The 22880-nt window shown below is 44.9% G+C and overlaps 1 protein-coding gene across 1 annotated transcript; it reads right to left on the bottom strand.

Annotated features, from left to right (window-relative positions):
- Positions 1-4601: 4601 nt before the first annotated feature.
- Positions 4602-11398, bottom strand: LOC116883538 (cathepsin L1). Its single transcript, XM_032884709.1, has 8 exons — positions 11267-11398; positions 10237-10373; positions 9559-9681; positions 9316-9462; positions 8550-8774; positions 8175-8337; positions 6561-6678; positions 4602-5598 (listed from the first exon to the last, which is right to left on the bottom strand). Exons 2-8 carry the CDS (start codon positions 10360-10362, stop codon positions 5496-5498), a joined length of 1005 nt encoding a protein of 334 aa, XP_032740600.1. The 5' UTR covers positions 10363-10373; positions 11267-11398; the 3' UTR covers positions 4602-5495.
- Between the last annotated feature and the right edge of the window lie 11482 nt (positions 11399-22880).

Raw genomic sequence — 22880 nt, 5'->3', positions numbered from 1 at the left:
TGACCAGGGTCCATATGCATCCAAGTCCAGCGGTCTTCTTGGAATGTTGTCCTCTGGCAAATTCAACCTTTGACCTCCTTCAGCCCATAGCAAAGCCCTCTTCCTCTTCCTTTCTGCCAGAAAGTGATGAGTCATCAACCCAGCATGGACTGCATGGGGACCTCAATGGCCAGAGGCAATTCTTATGTTGGGTTGTGAATGAACTATATCCGGCAGATTTCAGGAGAATAAATCCCTGGGTTACAGACATTCCTTTATGAAGTTATTTAAGGACCCTCTGTTTTCCCTTCCCCATCTTTCTTATCACCCACCCCCATGAGCTACATAATTCTGCATCTGTTGCCAATGAAAATAATGCATGTTGGTTATTTTACCTTCCTGGACTCAAGTGTTCTGTTCACCTTGGCCAAGTAGCTGAGGGATGAAGGACAGGCAACCACCATGCCTGCCTTGTGAGTTAATGCTTCCGTTGTTTGGTGGTTTGGTTTTTTTTTGGGGGGGGGCGGTCATTCACAGATTCACCAGTCTGAGTTGGGGGTGTGTGTGATGATTTTATACACTGCATACTCAGATGATGATTTCTGTACCCCAGAAATCTGGATTGGGCATTGCCGTTACTATGGAAGCATCTCCCACCTCAATGTTGTGTGAACATTGTTTTCTATCACCTCTGATTGGTTAATAAAGTGCTGATCAACCTATAGCTGGGCAGAGGAGTTAAGTTGGGACTTCCAGTCCCAGTGAGAAGGTGTCCCAGGTCTCGTCCAAACAGGGGTCACCGTGGGGGGAGTCGCCATGAGGACATGGATAGAGCAGGAGTGAGACTAAGAAAACACACGGCTGGGAAGTAGCCAACAGTCGTTAGAAGAGATGAGCATCTACTCAGCTGTAATGCAAGAAGCTCATTAATAAATATAACAGGTCTCCGTGTCAGTATTCGGGAGCAAGGGAGGCATAGAACAGCCTCAGAGGCTCTCCAGATGCAGGTCCGAGTTACATTTGTTAAGTTTTATAAAGACAAAACCCACAAGGTTACATACTTGCTGCCTTTGTGCAATTGGGGGCAAGAACACATATTGACATACTCCCTGCCTACATGTAATCAGGCACACATCCCACCTATCTGCAGCCAAGCACACATCCTGCTTACAAGCAGTTAGGGCAAGCAAGCTTGTTGACAGAAGCAAAAACAAGTGGTTTGCTACCTGACATAAATAAGATCGGGCAATTAGAAGAACAGTCCCCGGCATTCCAGAAAGTTATGTCCTTGGGCAAGCAGGACTTATGGGTTAGAGACACTTTCATTTTATAGTCCTTTTAAGTACAGTCATTTTAAACTTTTAAACATAATGTTCACTATCACATTTGCCCCTTGACTCTGTGGGGGGTACCTGTTCATAATAGTGTTTGGTTGTGACCCTAGGACAAGGGACTGATGCATATTTTACCTATCAAAGCAGACCTGACCTCCAGGTTTTCCCAGCATTCCTCAGTTCCTACCTGGCATACCCTGCCCCCTAACTCTGAACTTTACAGTCCAGAGACTGGGCTGTCCTTCCCTCAGAGCATCTTCCCTATATATTCCAGACATTTTGGTGCATGTGCCTGCACACTCTCACTCTCTCTCTCTCTCTCTCTCTCTCTCTCTCTCTCTCTCTCTCTCTCTATTTCTTTCTTCTCTCTCTGCATGCACACACACTTTCTCTCTTCCCCTCCCCTCCCTTTCCCTTTCCATGGTGATTTCCCTGGCCTCCTTTATTGCCAGTGAACTTAAGCCTAAGCAAGAGCAGCTTCTCTATAAAACCTGCATTTAATATAATCTAGTCTGAAATTGGCTCATTTCATGGGCGGAGAAATAACTTATCAATTGGGATTTAATAACCATAACGTAATGATACAGTCTTAGTTTGAGTTTCTATTGCTGTGATGAGGCAAGTTAGGGAAGAAAGGGCTTATTTGGTTTACATTTCCACAGCACCGTTCATCATTGGAGGAAATCAGGACAGGGACTCAAGTGGGGTAGGAACTTGGAGATAAGATCTTATGCAAGAGGCAGAGAATGCTTGCTGACTTGTTTCCCATGGTTTACTCAGCTTTCTTACAGAACCCAGGACCACCAGCCCAGGGATGGTGCCACCCACAATGGGCTGGGCCCTCTATTGATCACTAATTGATAAGTGCCTTATAGCTGGATCTCACGGAGGCATCTCCTCAACTGAGGCTCCTTCCTCTTGGCTTGTGTCAACTTGACGTAAAGCCAGCCAGTATAGACACCCAGATGAGATTTTATGTATCTACTTAAGGCATCAATGATGCATGGGCCAGCAGGAATCAGCAGAAGCCAAAGTGCTTGAGAGGTGGCTCAGCGGATAAGAACACTGACTGCTCTTCTAGAGGTCCTGAGTTCAATTCCCAGCAAACACATGGTGGCTTACAACCATCTGTAATAGGATCTGATGCCCTCTTCTGGTGTGTCTGAAGACTGCAACATTGTACTCCCCAAAAAATAAATGTAGAAAAATAAAGTGCTTGGGGTCCTGTAACTGTTGGGAGTTGTGGCCTTGTTGGAGTAGGTGTGGCCTGGTTGGAGGAAGTGTGCCACTAGGAGGTGGGCTTTGAAGTCTCAAAAGCTCAAACCGGTTCTTTCTGCTGCCCGTCGATGAAGATGTAGACTCTCAGATCTTTCTCCAGCATCGTGTCTGCCTACATGCTGCAATGCTTCCCACCATGATGATAATGGACTAAACCTCTGAACTGTAAGCCAGCCCCAATTACATGTTTTCCCTTCTAAGAGTTGTCATGGTGTCTCTTTACCCTAAATTGCAAGTGCAGTAAAACCCTAAGACAGAAGGGTTTGGGATCACCTAGAAGTGGAAGAGATGCATGAGGACCCAAGTTTGGATCCTCGAGACCAAACGGCAGCACGTGTCTGTACTCAAGCCCTGAAGTTCACTGGCCACCCTGACTAGCCAAGGTGATAAGCTCCTAGCTCCGTGAGAGACCCTATCTCAGAAAATAAGGTGGGGGCTGTTGTGTGTAGCTTAACCATACCTGCCTTTGCTCTGGGAAGTGGACTGCTTTATCAGCCCCGATCTGGCTTCCCTTGCATTTTTTCTTACTCAAAGTGATTATAGTGGTTTTATTGTTTGTATACACAAACAGCCACTAGAGCTGTTGTGGATGACTCATTTTTCTAATTGGGTTGGAGCACTCACTTAGTCCTGTAGCATCAAGTCAACCAGTGAATTCTGCTGTCAGAATTAGGCAGAATTTAGTATCTTTAGCCTAGCCTTTCTGTTCCTCTCAAGCTGCTTTCAAATAGCAACTGCTCTCTTAATCCAATGGTAGAGATCCACAGGGAGATGAGGGACAGGGCTTTTGGACTTACGGATTCTCAAGAATCCTTTTATTTCCAGTCACAAAAGGGACCTGTGCCACACCAGGTCCCTCAGGATGGTGTACCCAGCGGGAGATTCTCGGAAGACTAAAGGTAAGATTTCGCCCTGAGTGTGGATGGCACCATAGCATATGCTCAGGGCTGAGATACCATAAAGGGATTTGGAAAGGAAGAAGTCAGCTGAGCAGCCTTTACCTTGCTTCCTGACCTTCCATGAAACAAACTGTTCTGGTCCTCCCATGCCCTACCACGATCCTGGACTATACTCCTCTGAAGCTATGAGCCAAAATAAATCCTTCCTTCCTGAAGTTGTTGTCTGTCAGGAATTTTAGACAATCTGCTGTAAAAGCAGCAAGGCAGAAGACATACTGTTGAAGTGCATTATCTTGTGATATTTGTTTGCTGACCCTAACACTGCAGAGTGATGGAGTCTCTTCTGGTTGTTAGTTTCTGCCAAGGTCCATCTATGAACTCCCTTGTATAATAGTTTTAGAAAAGAACTTGCTAAGTCATTGACCTTGGAAAGGTTGGCTACACGGGTATAGTTCTACCTCAGGGGCATGTCCAGTCTCTAGCATTGTCGTAATTTAGTCCTCTTTCACTCATGACGTTTGTTATCTTCCAAAGCCAGAGACCTTTCATAGCCTTACATGATTTCTCATGAGCCTTGAACACATTTCTCCACGTTACCTAATACCTGTGATGTTAATCACAACCATTCAATGTACTTTTTGCCAATCCTGGGTAGCTTGAGGTTTCCCAGGACAGGTAGGTATAATGTCAGCCCACAACCACCCCTGTGTATGACCTTTTCCAGAACTACATAGCAGTATTATGGTCTTCACTTGCAACGTGGATAGGGACTACTGAAACCAGCACTTAACCACCCTCCAGTCAGCCTAATATGTAAAACAACACAGAAATCTGCCCACTTTCTAGAACAGCAACCTGTGGGTTGTGACTCCTTTGGCAAACCTCTATTTAAAAAAAAAAATCTACATCATGATTCATAACAGTAGCAAGAGTAATTATGAAGTAGTAACAAAAATAGCTTTATGGTTGGGGTCACAACAGGAGGAACTATATTGAAAGGTCACAGAATTAGGAAAGTTGAGAGGACTGTGTCAAACAATTTACTCTAGTTCTTCTGGACTGTCAAGTTTTGCCAGATATAAGACTTGAGACTGGGTATAACATTACATGATTTTTTTTATCTTAGCCCACAGAAGGCTGAGAAGGAAGATTATGGGCTTAAGGCCAGCCTGGGCTACATTAACAAGACAGGTCCCAATGATAATATACTGTGTATTTTAGAAACAGCTAGAAAAGTTCAACAAAGTAATAAAATATTTGAGGTGAACTATCAGATCATTTCATAGTATACACATATGACAACACATTATATTGTACTAAATAAACATATATAATTATACGTCAGTTAAAACCAGTGGTGCTGGCAAGATACCTCAGTAGTAAAAGGCACCTGTGGTCCAGCCTGACAACCTGATTTTGATCGATAGGACCAACACTGTCGAAATGAGTTGTTCTCTGACCTCCACACACACATACTCACACAAATAAAGAAAAAACAATTACCCCATAAGCTAGATTCACTTACACATACCTAACCTGACAGGACGCTGAGGTAAAATCAGAAGGCTCCATCCAGAGCACCTGTCACCTTTCCCCAGCTCTACCACTGATACCTGAATCAGTCCGGACATCTGGAATCAGTCTTTAGTCTCAAACATTTGTGAACACATTTCACACGGGAAGTTCCCCTAACCCATACACACACACACATGCACTGAGCTAAAATTTATTTTTAAAAGGTAAAGAAAGTTTTATACAACTTTTATAAAACAAATATTCCAGACTCAGAATTAAGCATTAAGTGTCCAATATTATAAAGCTGTTTATAACAGGAGTTTTAAGTAGTGGTAACATTTAACCCATGTAAAAATGTCAACAGAATTTAAATCGTGACTTGGATCCTGAACGATTCAAGTACCATGGTCTCACTCAAAGACGGGTTTGGTCAGTTTTAAGATGAACTCCTTCGGATGTAGTGTCCGTAAGTCCTTATTATCGCTGTCCATCAATTCACGATAGGATAGCTGGCTGCGGTGGCAAGTCCGCAGTGGTTGTTCCGGTCTTTGGCTATTTTGATGTAGCCACCCATACCCCATTCTTCACCCCAGCTGAAAGAGATCCAAGGAAATATGATAGAATTAACAGTTCATTACAAACAGGAGCGTACTTACCTCTGAGTGTTCTAAGATGCCCACAGAATATACAGAGGCACTCATCCCTGTGGGTCTTGAACTGTGTAGGAGGAGATAGACACTACTACCTTCCTCTATCACTCTCGTTTTGACACAGGGTGGCTCACTGAACCTGGAGCTCACAGCCCTCCAGTGCCCAGAACTGGGGTTACAGTTGTGTTTTGCAGTAGACACCAGTGCTAGGAATCCAAGCATGCACAGGTCCTCATGACTGAGTGGCAAGTACCTTACCCACTGAGTCACTGCCCAAGCCCCTCGATTATTTTGAGACAGGCTTTTGTATAGCCAAGGTTAAAGCCACCAATTCTCTAAAAGCATGACACTAAGGCCAGTGATGGGATAAAGACGTGCACCACCATGCCAGGTTGTATGCAGTGCTGGGAATTGAACCTAGAGTTTGGTGCCTTGTAGGCAAGCACTTTGCCAACTGCCATACAGCCTTAGCTCACTCTGAGAAAGATGAGGTGAACTTGGAGGTTAATGGAACAGTATGTCTCCACATTCTGTTGTTGTATCTCAATGAGAGATACTCAGTTGTGAAAATTAAAGGGTTCTGAGATCTGAGGGCAAAATGCAGGTATCTCAGGGAGGCACACGAGCCATAATTTCTGCTGGTTATCCCTTGTTGAGAACTAGAGAAAAAAAAAAGCGTGCTGAAATCACACAGCCTTACTGAAATTTTGGGCCCAAGTTTGGAAATCCACCATTACAAATACGTAAGTCTCCTTGACAACCTTAGTTTAGAATCTTAAACACAGAACCCTTCACTCTGAATGAGAACAGGACTTTAAAACTTAAACATCTGTGGACTTGCATCTAAGTATTACCCCCCCCCCAAATAAATTCTTTCTATTAAAGTATAACATTTAGAGTCTTACCTGTTCTTGACAAGCCAGTATTTATTCTTATTTGAATCTGTTCCTTCAAATCCATAGCCGACCACCAGAACCCCATGGTCGAGGTCCTTGCTGCTACAGTTGGGTTCATAGTAGATGCCTGGCAGAGTGAAACGAGAGGTTCCAGTCACCACAGGACAGAAGCCCATTCTATCCCCAACAACAGGGACTATCTCAAAATCCGGTAGTTGTCACAGATCCCAAACTGTGTAGAAGATACTAGTCAAAAAATAGCAGTGGCTTTGCTGGGTGTGATGGTGCATGACTTAATCTCAGAACTCTCTTTGAGTTCAAGGCCAGCCTGGTGTACATAGAGAGTTCCAGGCTAGACAAGGTGTCACAGTGAAATCCTATTTGAGATGGAGTTTTAGGTAGTCCAAGCTGCTCTCCAACTTGCTATGTAGCCAAGAATGGGGTGAACTCCTGATCCTCCTGCCTCTGCCTCCCAAGAGTTAGGATTATAGGAATGGATATCATGTCTGGTTCACGTAGTGCCAGCACCGAACCAGGGCTTAAAGAATTCTGGGAAACAGACTTGTGGATGGCTCAGTGGTTAAAAGCACTGACTGCTCTTCCAGAGGTCCTGAATTCAATTCCCACCAACCACATGGTGGCCCACAACCATTTGTAACGGGATCCAATGCTCTCTTCTGGTGTGTCTGAAGAAAAGTGACAGTGTACTTATATAAGTAAATAAATCTTAAAATAAGAAAAGGAATGCTGAGAAACACTACCAACTGAGTTACAACCTCACTCCTTTCAATTAAAAAAATACTCTATTGTTTTAAAGCCCATAGGATCAATTTTCTAGCCACATCTAACAATAACCCCTGCTACTCTTAAATCTAAAGAAAAAGTTTATGGTCAGAAAAGCATGAGCTCTCTTCTCTCTCCCCCTCCTTCCTTCCTCCCCCTCTTCTCCATTACAACTGAATCACAGATTCTGTAAAGCTCTAATTATAGCAATAAGAAATCTTTTGGAGGGAGGGAGTGGGTGGGTGGGTGAGCACCCTCATAGAAGCAGGGGGAGATGGCGGGTTTCTGGAGGGGAAACTGGGAAAGGGGAGAACATTTGAAGTGTAAATAAAAAAGTATCCAATAAAAGAAAAAAAAAGTCAAAAAATTCTTTTGGAAGCAGATTCAGCTTTTGGAGAATCTATAGAGTAATTTACAATATTAAAAGATATTTCAGGTGGTGAGATGGCTCAGCAGGGAAAAAAGATGCGTGTTAACAAGGTTCAGGGCCTGAGTTTGATTCTAGACCACATACAGCAGAAAGGAATGACTCCTGCAATCCTCTAGATTGTCCTCTGATCCCCACCCCCCACCCCACCCCACCCCCACCCCAGTAATCAAAGCATTAAAACACTGAAAAGCAGAGGGTGCTGGAGAGCTGGATCGGAAGTTAAGTGTATTAACGCTCGTCCAGGGAATCTGAGTTTGGTTCCAGAACCCATATTAGATAGCTTACAATTAACTGCCCCTGCTCCGGTTCCAGGGGATCTAATGCTTCCGGACTCCCAAGGGCAACGGCACACCCCTCTGCCAACATACTTAAATCACCAAAGTCAGGGAGGTACTAACTCTGACCATTACCTGAACTATAGAACTGGAGAGACGGATGGCTTGCATCCATGGCGACAGAAATAGGCCCCACCGTCGCTACAGCCTTCATGAGGGCTTTCTCTTGCTGAGGGATATCCACAAACCCTGTGTCGTTAGCCACAGCGTACTCGGCTCTGTATTTACAAGATCCGTCCTTTGAAAGTTAAGGGAGAGAGACTTGATCACAACTGATTACCTCTTAGAGCATAAGCTCTAGAAACAAAACAAGTGACTTGCAGCCCACAGCTGTGAGGTCAATACTCAGAATGCTGTGAGTTACCCACTAAAGTATGAACCCTGAAAACCACATCTGGTAATGTTTCTCCTTTTCTGAAAAACAAAGCTGGGATGAAACAAACCAATTACCTTTGCTTCATAGGGATAAGACTCCTCTGAGTCCAGACCTCCATTTTCCTTAATGTACTGGAAAGCAAAATCCATCAGGCCTCCATTACAGCCCTGATTGCCTTGATCGTGAGAACAGTCCACAAGGTTCTGTTCACTCAGTGAGATCAGTTTGCCAGTCTTAAGGAACATCTGTCCTTCTAGGCAACCCGATGCGCTAAAAGCCCAGCAAGAACCACACTGGCCCTGAAGAGAGAAAAAGGCTTATAAGGGAAACAGCACAACAACCTTTATATATGCATACTTGCTTGTTTCAAACAAGGTCTCTCTGTGTAGCCCTGGCTGGCCTAGAAATCACCCTACATACAGGGACAGCCTTGAACTCAGATCAGCCTGCCTCTGCCTCCCAAGTGATGGAATTAAAGGTGTGTGTCACACTTCCCCCACCCCAGATATATGCATATTTTAACATAGTAAACAGGAAGCTGGATGGGGCAGTGCATACCCACAATCCACTAGGGAGACTAAGGCAAGAGGATTCTGGGTTTGAGGCCAGGCTGGGCTAGTAGTGTGAGACCCTGTTTCATTCACCATCCAAGGAGCAGACAAAATAAACCAAGCACAGAGAACAAAGGTCTCATGGGGCTCTCAAAAGAGCTACTACGAGTTGATGGCTGCTGGGGGAGGGAATCACTATCTTTAGTGACACTGCACTCTCTCCCTCCCCTTGTCTTTTCCAAGTGTGGACCCTGGGGATCGAACTTGAGAGTCCTTCCAGCTCTCATACCTGATTCTTCACAGGAGTCACACAACCCTTTTCTCTCCAGTCCACAGTCTTGGGGATCTGCAGCATCAGAGGTTCCTGAAATAACCTTCCCTTCTTGTGCTTCTGGTGGCGATAGCCATTCACTATCTGCCTGAATTCCTCATTGGTCTTCCAGGAAAGGAAAAAAATAAATAAATAAAAGGTGAGATAACTTTGTAGAAAGAAAATGGAGAGGGCTCTCAGAGTCCATCACATCCCTCTCACCATGTCACCGAAGGCGTTCATCTCCATGGTAAATCCGTGCTTCCCGTTGCTGTACTCCCCATTGTGTAGCTGGATCATCCTCATGTTCTTCTCCCACACTGCTCTCCTCCACTCTTCCTCATTCTAGAAGCAAGCACGGCACTGGCATATTTCGGGTTTTTTTGGTTAATGATACAGGGGGAGCCAGAGGTTGGCTGGCACAGGTTTTTAATCTGGGAGGCAGAGATGGGGCTGGAGAGATGGCTGTGTTTAAGACCACGTGTGGAAGGTTCAGGTTTAATTCTCAGCACCCACACATGGTACTCTCTAACTCTAGTGCCTCTGCTGGAACAGGGACAGTCACACACTCTGAAAGGCATCGCTCCTCCAAGAAAATACACAAAGGGGTATTTGTACTCCACTCAGCTCACAATGGGTGTGCGATTCGGCTACTCCTGGCTTTTAGAGACTACACTCTAGCTACAAACTTATGATGGCCGGTGGGATGGGGGATGGGAGGATAGGGAGACTGAGTTCACATTCGGCCTGATCTACAGAGCGAGTTCCGGGGCTGCCAGGGACACGCAGAGGTGGTTTCTCGGGGGGGGGGGGGGGACCACGCCAAAAAGCAACCAATCAAGCAAACACTTCCAAAGGCAAGGAAGACCGTTCTCTCTAGACAATGTAAATACTACAAACCGTGCCATACAGCCTTCTGTGTGTGGACTTCCACTGGTGCCACTGTGCATTAAACGTTTGATCAAATTTTGGAGTGGCTAAGGCTGTTCCCAAGCAGAGGACAGCCAGGAGGAGTAAAGGGGTCATGGTTCAAACACCTGGGGAAGGAAAAAGAAGAGGAAATGAGGATCCCACGAAGCCTTTTCTTTCAAGGACAGGTTCTCATGTAGTTCAGGCTTTAAACTTTTACAATGCCCCTCCATCTCTCAAGTGCAGGGATTATACCCACAAGCCACCAGCCCACCAGTAAACCAGCTCATTTTAAACCACCTAATTGGAGTTGAAGCATCTTTGCATGTGCTAACAAATGTGGGCATGAGTAGAGAAAAACAAGACAGGAATTAATCTTTGAAGGTTACTGGATTCGGCTACTGAAACGAAAACTGCCTAGTAGGCAAGTGGCATAGGCACTGGGATAAACACTTTTTCTCTACTATAGTGCCACGGTGGTCTTGAGTCTCCCGATGATATTGTATGCCTCGGAATCTTAACTAGGTCCAGGTCATTTACTGACAGTATTAGGTGACTCCAAGTGGGAATACAGAAATACCCAGAGGGTATGCACAGCTGCAAGTCGGTCCGAACTGACTTTACTGAACTGAAGCCTCAAGGCGATGCCTCCTTAGGCGATCCAGGTTAGGAGCCAGGCTGGGCCCGCCCGGGGGATTGGCGTCTGCTCGGCCGTCGCAGCCACCGCCCACGAGTGTTATGGCGGCACAGGGAGCCCTGGGCCCCGTGATCAGCTTGAGGGGGTCTCGCTGCCCCTTCGGGTCCCGGCAGCCCGGAGTCACATGACCTGATGACGATCCGGCTCGGCAACAAGGGCCTATCACTTCGGGAAAGCCAAGGGACACCTCCTGGAGATCCTGGCCCAGCCGGGGGTCCCCAGTTCGGGTTGCAAATGCTGTGGTTCCCACGCTCTACGTTCCCCCATCTATCCTTGCTTGCAAAGCGTTTAAACCCTCGGGGGGCGGGGGAGGGGGTCACTCACCTGAGGTGGCTAGCTGCGCACGCACACGTAGTCTGCAAACTCGGATCCCCGGAGGTCGCCGAGGTCCGAGAATCTGGAAAAGCAGCGCGGGGCTCCGGCTTTAAAGGCTCTCAGGCTGCGGCCTCGGCAAGGCCCGCCCCCGCCCCGTCATTGGCTGTGCCTGCCTCCGGGGCGGAGCTTGCGGGACTCCGGTCGCGTGACGCCGCCGGGTCGTAACCTGTCCTGTGGCGAGGCTGAGCTCCCCTTTGGAGGGTCGGCGCCAGGGTGGTGCCTTGGTCCTGTCAAATAGTTTAGGAAAAAAGGCCTGCTGCAGAATTTCCACCTCAGCCCTACTTTCCCTTTAGTATCAAAGTTGTAGATTAAAATGTGCAGGGTGGAGAGTTGTATAACCTGTGGTTTCTGTTTAACCCACAACAGTGCTGATGTAAGTGGAAGACAACAGAGCCGAGGGCAGAGTCACCTCTCCAGGGTCTGGCTGGACGGGCTTCCATAGAATTTAGAAAAATCTAGAGATGAGAAAAATAAGTTTAATAAGAGGAGGCCATGGTCAGCACGCGGTCTCTAACGCCGCACTTCCTCCCTTATCTATTCATGGATTGTTCCACAGGAGACTTTCTCTCCAGTCTGGTGGAAATTATTTTCGAGGCAGACGGGGGACGCGGGATTGGGGATGTAGGATGATGGCTTAAAAAAAGAAAAGAAAAGAAAAGAGCAGTTGAGAATGATGCAGGCTCTTTTTCTTCTCTGCATTATGAATTGTTTTCCTCAGTCTTAAAATGTTTCTTCTGGAATTTCATGAATTCCCTGGAAATATATATATTTGTCTGAATATATATATATATATATATATATATATAAAATAGGATTATAGGGATTCACTATGTAGACCAGCCTGGGTTTGAAATTACAGGGATATTCCTGACTCTGCCTCTCAAGAGCTGAGATTAAAGGTATGCACCACTGTGCACAAGGTATCTCAGTGCTATCTGCTTCATTTTCCTCCTCCCAGCTTCCCCTCACTAAAGAGGAATAATATTTAATAAAAGGCTGTAGTTGTTTAGCTTGAAGAAATTACTTGGAGAAAAAAAATATACAGGTTAGGTAAGATTAAAGGAAAATAATTCAGAAAAGTGTAATTTTTTTTTAGCCACATAAGAATTTTTACTATTGGCTATTCTGTTTAGAAGTTCATTGAGATTTATAATCTTTGGGTTTGGTTAATTTCAGTATGTGATTTTTTTTATTTGTCATGTCTTTTATGATAAAATTTAAAATATTTTCTGAGACAGGGTTTCTCAGTGTAGGCTTGGCTGTCCTGGAACTTGCTGTGTAGATGAGGTTGGCCTCAAAACACATAGAGCTCTGCCTGCCTTTGCCTCTCAAGTGCTGGGATTAAAGCAGTGCACCACCACCTCCTGGCCCTAAAAAAGTGTTTTTTAAAAGTAATTTAAAAAGTCATATTCAGGGCTTGGTGAGGTGGCTTAGTGTTAAGGAGTTGCCTGAAGCCAAGCCTACGCTGTATCTCAGAGATCTATATGGTGAAAGAAGAGATCCAAAAGTTGTTCTCTGGCTTCCACATGTGCTGTTGGCAAATGCACACGTACACAAAATGAAGCTTTTATTGTGGTCGTCGTATTTTGAGACGGGGTTTTTGAGTCCCTGGCTATCCTGGGCTGGCCCAGAACTCAAAGATATGTTTGTTTCTGCCTCCCTAGTGCTGATAATAAAGGTGTGTATCAGCACACCTAGCTGCAAATTGAGTTTTTTTTTAAAAAAGTGTCTTTAAGAAAAACTTTAAAAAGCACATTCACATTGGGTCTGGTGGCAGATGCTTAAGTTCCAGCACTCTGGAGGGTAAGCCAGGAAGAACTCTATGATTTTGAGCCCAGTCTACACAGTGAGGTCCAGCCAAGGCTACATACTGAGACCTGTTTCATAAAACAATGAAAAGCCATATTCATTACAGAAAAAGAAAAAGAAAAATATAAACATTCCTTTTCTCCTCCACTATTCTTTTCTAGTTTTTTTTTTTTTTAAACAAAAATGAGGTGAGTTCTGCAGTTAAGAACACTTCCTGCTTTTCCAGGGAAACCATTGGGTCCCAGGACCTAAGCCCTGGGTAATTCTTAACTCCTTCGGGGATATGATGCTGTCTCCTGGCTCCTGTAAGTGACGGCATACTCATGACAGACACACAGGCATATGGACTTTCTGTGACTACGTGAGAAACGTTTAGTTAAAAAAACTAAGCTGAAGAAGAGAGATAAATTTTGCGTGCTTATTTAAAAAGAACAAAGAGAAAAAGACAAACTTTCTAGAAACACAGGCAATTATCTGTCATCTACTTATCCATCCATCCATGCATTCATCCATCCATCTAGCTATCTATTTATTTTATTTATTTTGAGACAGTCTTACTAGATGTAGCCCCCCTGCTTGGCCTCAGGCCGAAATCTTCCTGCTTCAACCTCTGGACTGAAGCTGGAGTTATGCACATCTGCCACCGAGCTCAGCTGGAATAAATTCTGTTGTTGATAGAACATGGTCTTGGGCCAGACCACTGAGTTACATTTTCACACCAACAAAACAAAACAAAACAAAACAAAAACAAAAAACCAAAAAACAAAAAACCTTTTCTTTAGCTGCCAGGTGATGGTGGTGTAAACCTTTAATCCCAGCATTCGGGAGGCAGAAGCAGGTGGATCTCTGTGAGTTCAAGGCCAGCCTGGTCTATAGAGTGAGCTCCAGGACAGCCAAGGCTACAGAGAAACTTTGTCTCAAAAAAACAAAACAAAGAAACAAACAAAAAAATGTTTACTCCCTTTTGATGGCAATAATTAGGTTTCAAAATAATCATTCGTGGAGGGGAATAAGGACCGGGGAATAAGGGCCGAACAGCAGGCGGTGAGGTGGGGAAGCCGACTTAGAACTTGCTACGACAAGGAGACAACTTAAAAGACAAGAAGGCGACGCTTTGGGGTGAGGGCAGGGACCCATTTGGATGTGCCCTGATTGAGTGGAAGTTGAAAGAGCAGTGACCGGAAATGGAGCATCTTTATGGGTGACTTGGGTTTGGAGAACGTCTCTGGCCTTCTCTGGCTAGTCCAGGGAGAGAAGGAGAGGGGAAAATGAAGTCATTAGCTATTGAGTAAGCCTTGCCAATTCAGAGCTATTCACCCAGGCAATTGTTTCTTTTCTTCTGTGGGTCAGAGTTGTGTGGCTGCTTAGTTGTTTCTTTGTATGTTTGTTTACTCAGCCTATCACAAGCAATCTAAGTTATTTTAACACGTGGGCTTTACAGTTGCCTTTGGGCCATGGCTCCCAAGATTGCACTGGGTGGAAAAACCTGCCTCTATTTTAAGCTTTGTGCCTTGAGCAACAGCCTGGCAGGAGGCCAGGCAGAAATGCCCTATAGAGGGCATCCTTTTGTCTTTGGTATTTGGGTAGGGTTGCGCTGGAGAAAGCATCAGGTCCTTTTATGGTTCCCAAATCTAAACTGAAGCCAAAGAATATTGAATGTAGGAGACATGGGGAACAGATACTATACAGGTGTGAAGCCACTATTATTTTAGACTAGAGTGTCTATAACTACCGATAGCATGTTAATGTACTTAGAAATACCATACACCAATAGCTAAAACAAAATGTTTTTTAAATAGCTTGTTTCTATTTCATATATTGGTGTTTTGGTTGTATATTTGTCAGTAGGAGGGTGTCAGATCCTTTGAGACAGGAGTTACCGACTTTTGTGAGCTGTCATGTAGGTGCTGGGAATTGAATGTGGGACCTCTGGAAGAACAGTCAGTGCTCTTACCTGCTGAGCCATCTCTCTAGCCCATAGAATGTTTTAAACAGGAAAAGGAGCACCATCATTACTAATAGCACCTTTCTAAGTACATTAACAGGCTACTGCATTAACCCATAAACACTTTTTCTTGCCCCTTTCTTTATTTTTGATTTCTTTCCTTTGTAAAATAATCAGAACAGTCACATTTTAGTCATGTAGCTACGCTTTAGCTCCATCTTTGATAAAATACAGTTGGCTGCGTTTCCCAACTCCTATTTCTCTGACGTATATGTGCTGTGGAAGAACGGGCACGTTGAATGCAGTGATATTCCAGACAATGATGTCACTTTATATCACAATCCCCAATGTAACTACCCCTCCAAAATCTTAAAATTCACGAAGCCAAGAGTTACTCTTTATAAACGCTATCCCGACTGGGGATTTAGCTCAGTTGGTAGAGTGCCTGCCCAGCATGCTTGGAGCCCTGGGTCTGAGCCTGAATACTGAATCACCCGCATAGTGGTGCATGCCTGGAATCTCATCTCTCAGGAACTGGAGCAGAAAGAGGCACTCGGTGCCATTCTCTGCTGCACATCAAGCTCAAGGCCAGCCTGGGATATAAGAGAAAAGGAGAATGAAAGAAACAATGTGCAGTTGTTTTCCTCACACACTGCGTGGACCAGAACTGGATTTACTTTCTCACAGATACAGAGGTCACGAGTCTGAATTGTCCTCACTGGGCTGAAACTGAGACGTCAGCGACCCGTGCTGCTTCTTCAGCTGACAGCAGCACCGCTCTAATCTCGGTGATAACACTGTCTTCTTTCTGGGTCCTATCTTTCTCTTTGTCCTCCACGAACCATGTGACAGCGTTTGGGGGCTGACACAGGTAGTCAGCCGAGGACAATCTCTTCCTCCCAAGATCCTTTACTATGTTTGCACAAGCTTTGCTGCAGAAGATAAAGTTCTGATTGCAGGAATTCGCATCTCATATCTTTGGTAATTAATGTTCATTCTGTTACAGGTGGGTTGAGGGGCCTAAGAAAAAGTCCCCTCTTTTCCGTCTCTTTTTCTCTCTCCCTCTCTTCCTTCCCTGAAAGGGCCTCTTTCTTCTAACTCCACATGCTTCTCCAGTAAGTGTTGGGATGGTAGGTGTGTGCCATCATGCCTGGTTTATGTGGTGGGAGGCATCCAGGCTTCATACATGCTATGCAAGCACTTTACCAAACCATAATCCCAGCCTCGGTGTCTGTTTCTCTGGTGAGAACTGAAGAACAAACATTCTGTGCTCCCTCTTAGTGAAGCCATAGCAACTAGGACACTTCCCAGGCCCCAAGGGAGCTTCCCATAGTACCAGCACGTCTTTGTTTCATGTAAGTCTCAAATCTGCACCTGTGTGCTTTACTACAAGGCCTTTTCTGCCTCAACATCCCCTTGCAATGTTTGACCCACCGTTTTGGGGAAAAAAATCTTTAAAGAAAAACTACTTTAAGTGTGCATATGCATCTACACATGTGCGTGCACCTATATGCACACAGCCGTGATGTACGCATGGAAGTCAGAAAACAACTGCAAGAGCTGGGTCTCTCCTTCCACCATGTGGGTTCTGAGAATTAAACTCAGTTCACTGGGATTGATAGCAAGTGCTGATACCCACTGATCCATCTCACATCCAGCGGATGGCCCAGTGCTTTAAGTTTTGAGACCCCCTACACAACAAATTTTGCTATGACCTTTACTCTTTCCACTGCCATCCACCCCATGATCTCAGCCTAGGAAAGCATTGCTCACCCAGATTTTTATCTGCAGTGTTTCTGGTTCAGTCTTGGGCATCTCTCCACAACAATAGACTCAATAAATTATTTCCTTATTCATGCAAGGACTTGTACTCCCCCCACCCCCGCACCCCCGATTCCACGTGTCTCATTATGGTTCATAGGTAAAGACAGTGAAAATCTTTGTACTGTGACAGTCAGGTGCATGCACACCTGACCTGTGTTGTTTCAGGAGAAGAGCATCACCATCTGTGAGGACCTGGCACTATGGCAATGAAAGCATTACTAGAGGAGATTCTTATTGTGGTAGCCCTGAATCAGGTGGTGTCACAGCTGAGCAACACAGAAGCTCCAGGCACAACTCTGAGTACTTCACACATGCTCCTCCTGTCATTCTGGTAACTACTGTCTAATGGTTCTCAAACTTCCTGGAAAAGCAGATAGTTGAAACCTACCCCTGGATCTTCTTGTTCAGTAGGCTTGGGACAGGGCTCCAGAATTTGCTTATGTATGTGTGTGTGTGTGTGTGTGTGTGTGTGTGTGTGTGTGTGTGTGTGTTTGTGCCCGCCCATAGGTGCCTGTACATGGATATGTGTGAACAAGTTTGTGCATGTGGAAGCCAGAGATCTTGAGTTACTTTTCACACACCACCACCACCACCACCACCACCACCACCACCACCACCACCACCAACAACAACAACAACAACAACAACAACAGCAATTTGAGATGGTCTCATACTGAACCTGGAACCTGGAGCTCACCAATTTGGCTAGACTTGTTAGTCATGCAGGTCCAGGGATCTGCTTGTCTCAGCCTCTTTTCCCAACCTAACTCTAGAGTTACAGACTTTTGCTCCTGTGTCTGGCTTTTATGTGGGTGCTGGAGATCTGAGCTCAGCTCCTTACACTTGAACAGCAAACACTTTACCTATCGAATCATCTCTCTAGTCTCTGGAATTTGCTTTTAAAAAAGGGGGCAGTGGTGGTGAGGGTTTTTAATCCCAGCTCCAGAGGCTGAGGCAGGAAGATCTCGGTGAGTTCGAGACTAGCCTGGTCTACAGAGTGAGCTATAGGATAGCCAGCCATGGCTATACAGAGAAAACCTGTCTTAAGGGACGCAGGTACTGTAGATTGGTAACATGTCAGGCCCCTCCCTAAAGTGAAGAAGTAACTTAAGTTCAAGGCAGGGCAGCAGGGCTTAAAAGGCTTTTGCCGTCTACTCTTCTTCCAGCCCCCATTAGCAAATTCAACTCTTGGAGCTCCAGGGCCCCTGGGGAAGTAGAATGACTATTGGAGCCACAGGAAGTAAAGCTTTAAGACTCCCCTGGGCCAGTCTCTCCACTGATGCAGGTGCCAGCTCATCTGATGTCACACTCAAAGGAGGAAAAGACAGATGAGCCATGCAGGAGGTATGCTATCCAGTCTGGGCTGATAGCTGAACCTTCCAGCCCCACCAGACTGCAGGAGGGCATTTTTCCCCGTGTGCCTCCTGGGTGTGTCTAGGAGACAAAAGCCTTGCACCTTCCTTAGATAATTTGAGGTCAGGCTTTGAAGTCTAATTAGGTACCATGCTTGAATGACAATCTCAAGCACTAAAAATTTGGGGTTCATTTTATTCATCAATTCCAAAGCCCAACACATACAATATTTTATATATTTTTGAGATCACAAGAAGGAGTTAACTAGAACCATGTAGTTAGGCATTCAGGATCATTCCAGGATTCCCTCAAAAACTCAAACCAAAATATGCTGTGATGGGTCTTACCAGTTGTCACCTTCACTATTTCTGGAATAAACTACAATCCAGAAATGGAGGACATACCTAGGATCCAGATATTGAGGCTGGAAGACACAGACTTTTGATCCAGATCTTGAGGTATGGTGGCTATGAAAAGCGTAGGCCCAGGCAAGGTGATGCATGACTTTAATCCCAGGAGATAGAGGCAAGCAGATCACTGAGTTCAAGGCTAGTCTGGGACAGAGCAAGTTCCAAATAAAGAACAGCTTAGATCCAGGTGTGATGGTAATCTGGATAATGGACATTACAAGGACATTATATAATGTCCTATATATATAAGGAAGGTGGCTGCTGTTTCTTCCTTCCTTCTTTCTTTCTTTCTTTCCTTTCTTTCTTCCCTCCTCCTCCTCCTTCTTCTCCTTCTTCTCCTCCTCTTCTTCCTCCTCCCCCTTCCTCCTCCCCTTCCTCCTCTTCTTCCCCTTCCTCTTCCTTCCCCTCCCCTTCTCCTCCCTCCTACTCTTTCTCTTCCTCTTCCTCCTCTTCCTTCTCCTCTTCCTCCTCCTTCTCTTTTTCTTCCTCCTGCTCCTGCCCCTCCTCCTCCCTACTTCTTCAGGATTCCAGTTTACACAGAACACCAGCTGAAACACCTACCCTCATGGGACTGAGCAACTACTAGATCCTTGGACCTCCCATTCACAGCTGCCCATTGTTGGGTTAGTTGGACTACAGACTGTAAGTCATTACAATAAATTCCCTTAACATAGAGAGATATTCCATAAATTGTGACTCTAGAGAACCCTGACTAATGCATATCCTTCGGATGTCTTGCTAAGTTACTGACTCCACTGTCTCCTGGTCTCTCCTTCAGCTTCCCACAGTAACAGCTGTTGCCTCCCTAAACAGGTTTCAGACCCATGACTGAGGTTTGAGTGAGTGTATCTGAACGTTATCCTAAGTCTACATGCTCTAATGAAGAAGCCATGTCTTTGAAGAACCAATCACTTTCTGAATAAGGAAGGAATTGTTTCCTGGGGTTCACTGCTCAGATGCTATCTAAAATGCAAGTGAGAGGTCAGTATAAATAAAATACATAGTCTGATCCAAGTAAGCATAACCAGTGGTCAGGGTCTGGGCTGGGTGTTTCCAGGCTCTTGATGCCATTTATTTATTTGTTTATCAATAACTTTATTTTGTGTTTCTATGAGTTGACCATGCATGGGCCATGATGCACATGTAGATGTCAGGGGACAACTTGTGAGAGTTGGTTCTCTCCTTCAATCATGTGGGTCCCAGGGATGGAATTCGGGTTGTCAGGCTTCATTTTAATTTATTTTATTTTTTATGGGGCTGGCTATAGAGATGTAATTTGGGTACTTCTCTCCACTTTTTAGTTTTTAGTTTAGTTTTGTTTTCTTTTCTTTGTATGTTTTTGTGTAGCTCCAGATGTCCTGGAACCTGTTCAGTAGGCAAAGCTGGCCTCCTCGGAGATCCCCTACCTCTGCTTCCTGTGCAAGCCAAAACCAGGAGGCTTTTTGGGAGGGGATGGGGGTGGTAATGGAGTCTCCCTGTTATAGCTTTGGCTGGCCTGGAATTCACTATGTAGGCCAGGCTGGCCTCAAATTCATAGAGATCTTCCTGTCTCTGCCTCTCAAGTGCTGGGATTGAGGGCCTGCAGCACTGGCTTTTTTGTTTTTGTTTTTGAGACAGGGTCTTGCTATATCTCCCTGGTTAGCCTAGAACTCAGAGTTGGCCTGCCCCTCCCTTCCTGGGGAAGACATGTGCCACAATATCCAGTGGGTACTTCTCTATTTTGATTGACAGATTTGAGTCATATATTCCTTACTGTGAAAGTTTCTTCCCACAGTGCATCTGACTTTAACTGTAAGCACGGTCAATGAGACGTAGGCATAAGATGGTAGACAGGAGTGTCTCCCTGAAAGGTCCCTGAAGAACACAGCTTATTTTACTGCACACACACCCAAAGCCAGTTCAGGATGGATTGGTGATCTCTTTACTGCCCAGCTTCAGATATAACTATTTGGATAGATATTGTTCACACTTGATGGTTGTCAAGGGGAAGAGAAACTTAATTCCATTGTTTGGAGCAGGCAGTACATGCAGTGGGCAGGTGCTTGGTTGCTAGGTGCAGGGTTAGGAGAGAGGTATCTGTGCATAGGAGGGTACTAGATTGCCAGTGTATAGATAGAAGAGGGGTGTGTGCCTAGCCCAAGGCAAGTGGGATCTCAGGCTGCTAAATTATTCTCTGCATTTGTCTGCCTCATAAGTGACAATTGCTTCTTTTAAATGTATCTTGTTCACAAGATCCTCTACCCAGATGTTGCCCCTCCCCCAAATAAGCAGATTCAGACTGCAGCTGACAGAGTCTCCTGGTTTTATAACCATGTTGCATGATGATGATAATTTATTATTATTATTATTATTATTATTATTATTATTATTATTATTATTGAGGCATGTGTGTGTGTGTGTGTGTGTGTGTGTGTTCTAGTGCTATAGCACACATGTGGAGATCAGAGAGAAATCAAATCTCTTCTCCCACCTGCAGAGCCATCTCACGGTCCTTGGAAAAATAATGAACCAATCAATACAAGGAACCACTTGCATTATCTTTTGACCCAATTTACCACCCAACTCATGAGGTCTGAAATGCAGAAAACTTTGGTCTCACTTTTGCAAGCAGAATCCTGAGACCAGTGATGTGCTCTTTTCAAGCCTTGGCTTCATCGCCTATAAAATATTGAGCAATAAGGATGTCATAGGACAGTATGCAAATGAGGTGGGGTAAGAGTAGTATAAACCAGCAGATTCCAACAGTTTCTCTCTCTCTCTCTCTCGAAGATGAGTAGCATATCCTTGAGAAATGACAGTCACCAGTCAACGTAAAGCCACACAAATACTGCAGCTGAGTATGGCAAACCTTCCTCATTCCCCCTCTTCTTCACCCCACTCTTTCCTTCTCCATCTTCCATATTGTCCCACTCCCCCTTCTCATCTGCTGAAGTCTCCTTCTCTTTTGCTCCTCCTCATCCTTCCTCTTCCTTCTCTTCCCACTCTCCCCCCTTCTTCATACCTGCTTTCTCTTTCTTATAAAATATTCTAATTCTCCAGGACAAAAGGTGTTGGATTTGAAGCAGAACATCTCAAGTATTTCAGATTTGATGTGCTTGGAGTTCACTTAGGGAAATAGTCCAGAATAATACAGGCTTCTGTCTGACATCTGGTGCCTTAGTCAGATCTCTGGGACTAGACTCTTCCTTTTCAAGTGGTCTCTGTGTGTTCCTGGTAGGGAGAAGGTGTAAAGTGTTGAGATAGAAAGGGTGGGGGAGCTTGGGATGATGGAAGTCCACTGCCATGGTACATGAAATGGCAGTTTCCTGTTCTTTCGTTTTGAAAATCCTTGTTAAGTCTCTTCTATGTCAGGCCCTAGTATGACCCACACTGCTGTATCCCTGTGCTGGGTGGCTAACAGTCTCATGGAGCAGTAGAGAGTGATCAATATTTCCTTTAAATCATGTTAATTCTATTGGCTTTACATCTCGGGTAATTTTCTTGCATGGGGGTCCCTAAGTGGTGAGACATCGGAGTCTATTTTTTGTTACTATAATAAAATACCCGAGGCTGGATAATGTTTATAGAAAAGAGGTTGACTTGGGCTCACAGTTGGAGAATAAGTGTCTAGGAATCATAGCAAGGATTTCCTGGCTATGTTATAATATGTTGGAGAGAAGGGAAGGAAAATGTGTGTTTTGAAGGGACACATGTATGAGAAAATGGAAGAACCAGGGAGTGGCCAAATTCTGGCTTTTATATCAGTTCATGTCTGCAGACACTAACTAAGTCTTGTGAGAACTACTTTAATCCCTTCCAAGATTGCTGGCCATATTATCTAACCATCATCCTCTAGACTCTGCCTTTCTCAATACACCACATTGGAGACCAAGAGTCTAACAGAGAAAGCTTTGGGGAACAAGGCATAAAGTTTGCATAGACACTGCATCTCTCTGATTGAGAGGCCTCTGATCCTTGAGATTTATTTCATCTGGAAAAAGTCCACTGTGCTGTTACTCACCATCTTCAAAGACGCTGACAAAGCTGGATGGTGCCTTTCATTGTGTGTGGAATGTAACTGTGACTGTAAGTCAAGGGCTCATTGTCTGTCACTTGACTCTGCCTCAGATCACTCAACAGTGACCTTGCCTCTGGTCCTAGGGATCTATAACTACGATTGAGGGGTAGCATCCTGCACAGTTGCAGTGGTGACCTGGAGAATAAGAATAATTATCCCTATTGG

This window comes from Rattus rattus, chromosome 14, assembly GCF_011064425.1.
Source record: "Rattus rattus isolate New Zealand chromosome 14, Rrattus_CSIRO_v1, whole genome shotgun sequence".
Taxonomy (NCBI): domain Eukaryota; kingdom Metazoa; phylum Chordata; class Mammalia; order Rodentia; family Muridae; genus Rattus; species Rattus rattus.
This window is presented reverse-complemented; position numbering and strand designations above follow the sequence as displayed.

Bases quoted from the DNA above. Each gene is read 5' to 3' on its own strand.
- LOC116883538 (XM_032884709.1), bottom strand. From the start codon at position 10,362: ATGACCCCTTTACTCCTCCTGGCTGTCCTCTGCTTGGGAACAGCCTTA. The intron at 8,338-8,549 runs GTAATTGGTTTG...TAACTTTCAAAG, and splicing joins CTTATCCCTATGAAGCAAAG to GACGGATCTTGTAAATACAG. The intron at 6,679-8,174 runs GTAATGGTCAGA...TCACTCTGCCAG, and splicing joins TCTCCAGTTCTATAGTTCAG to GCATCTACTATGAACCCAAC.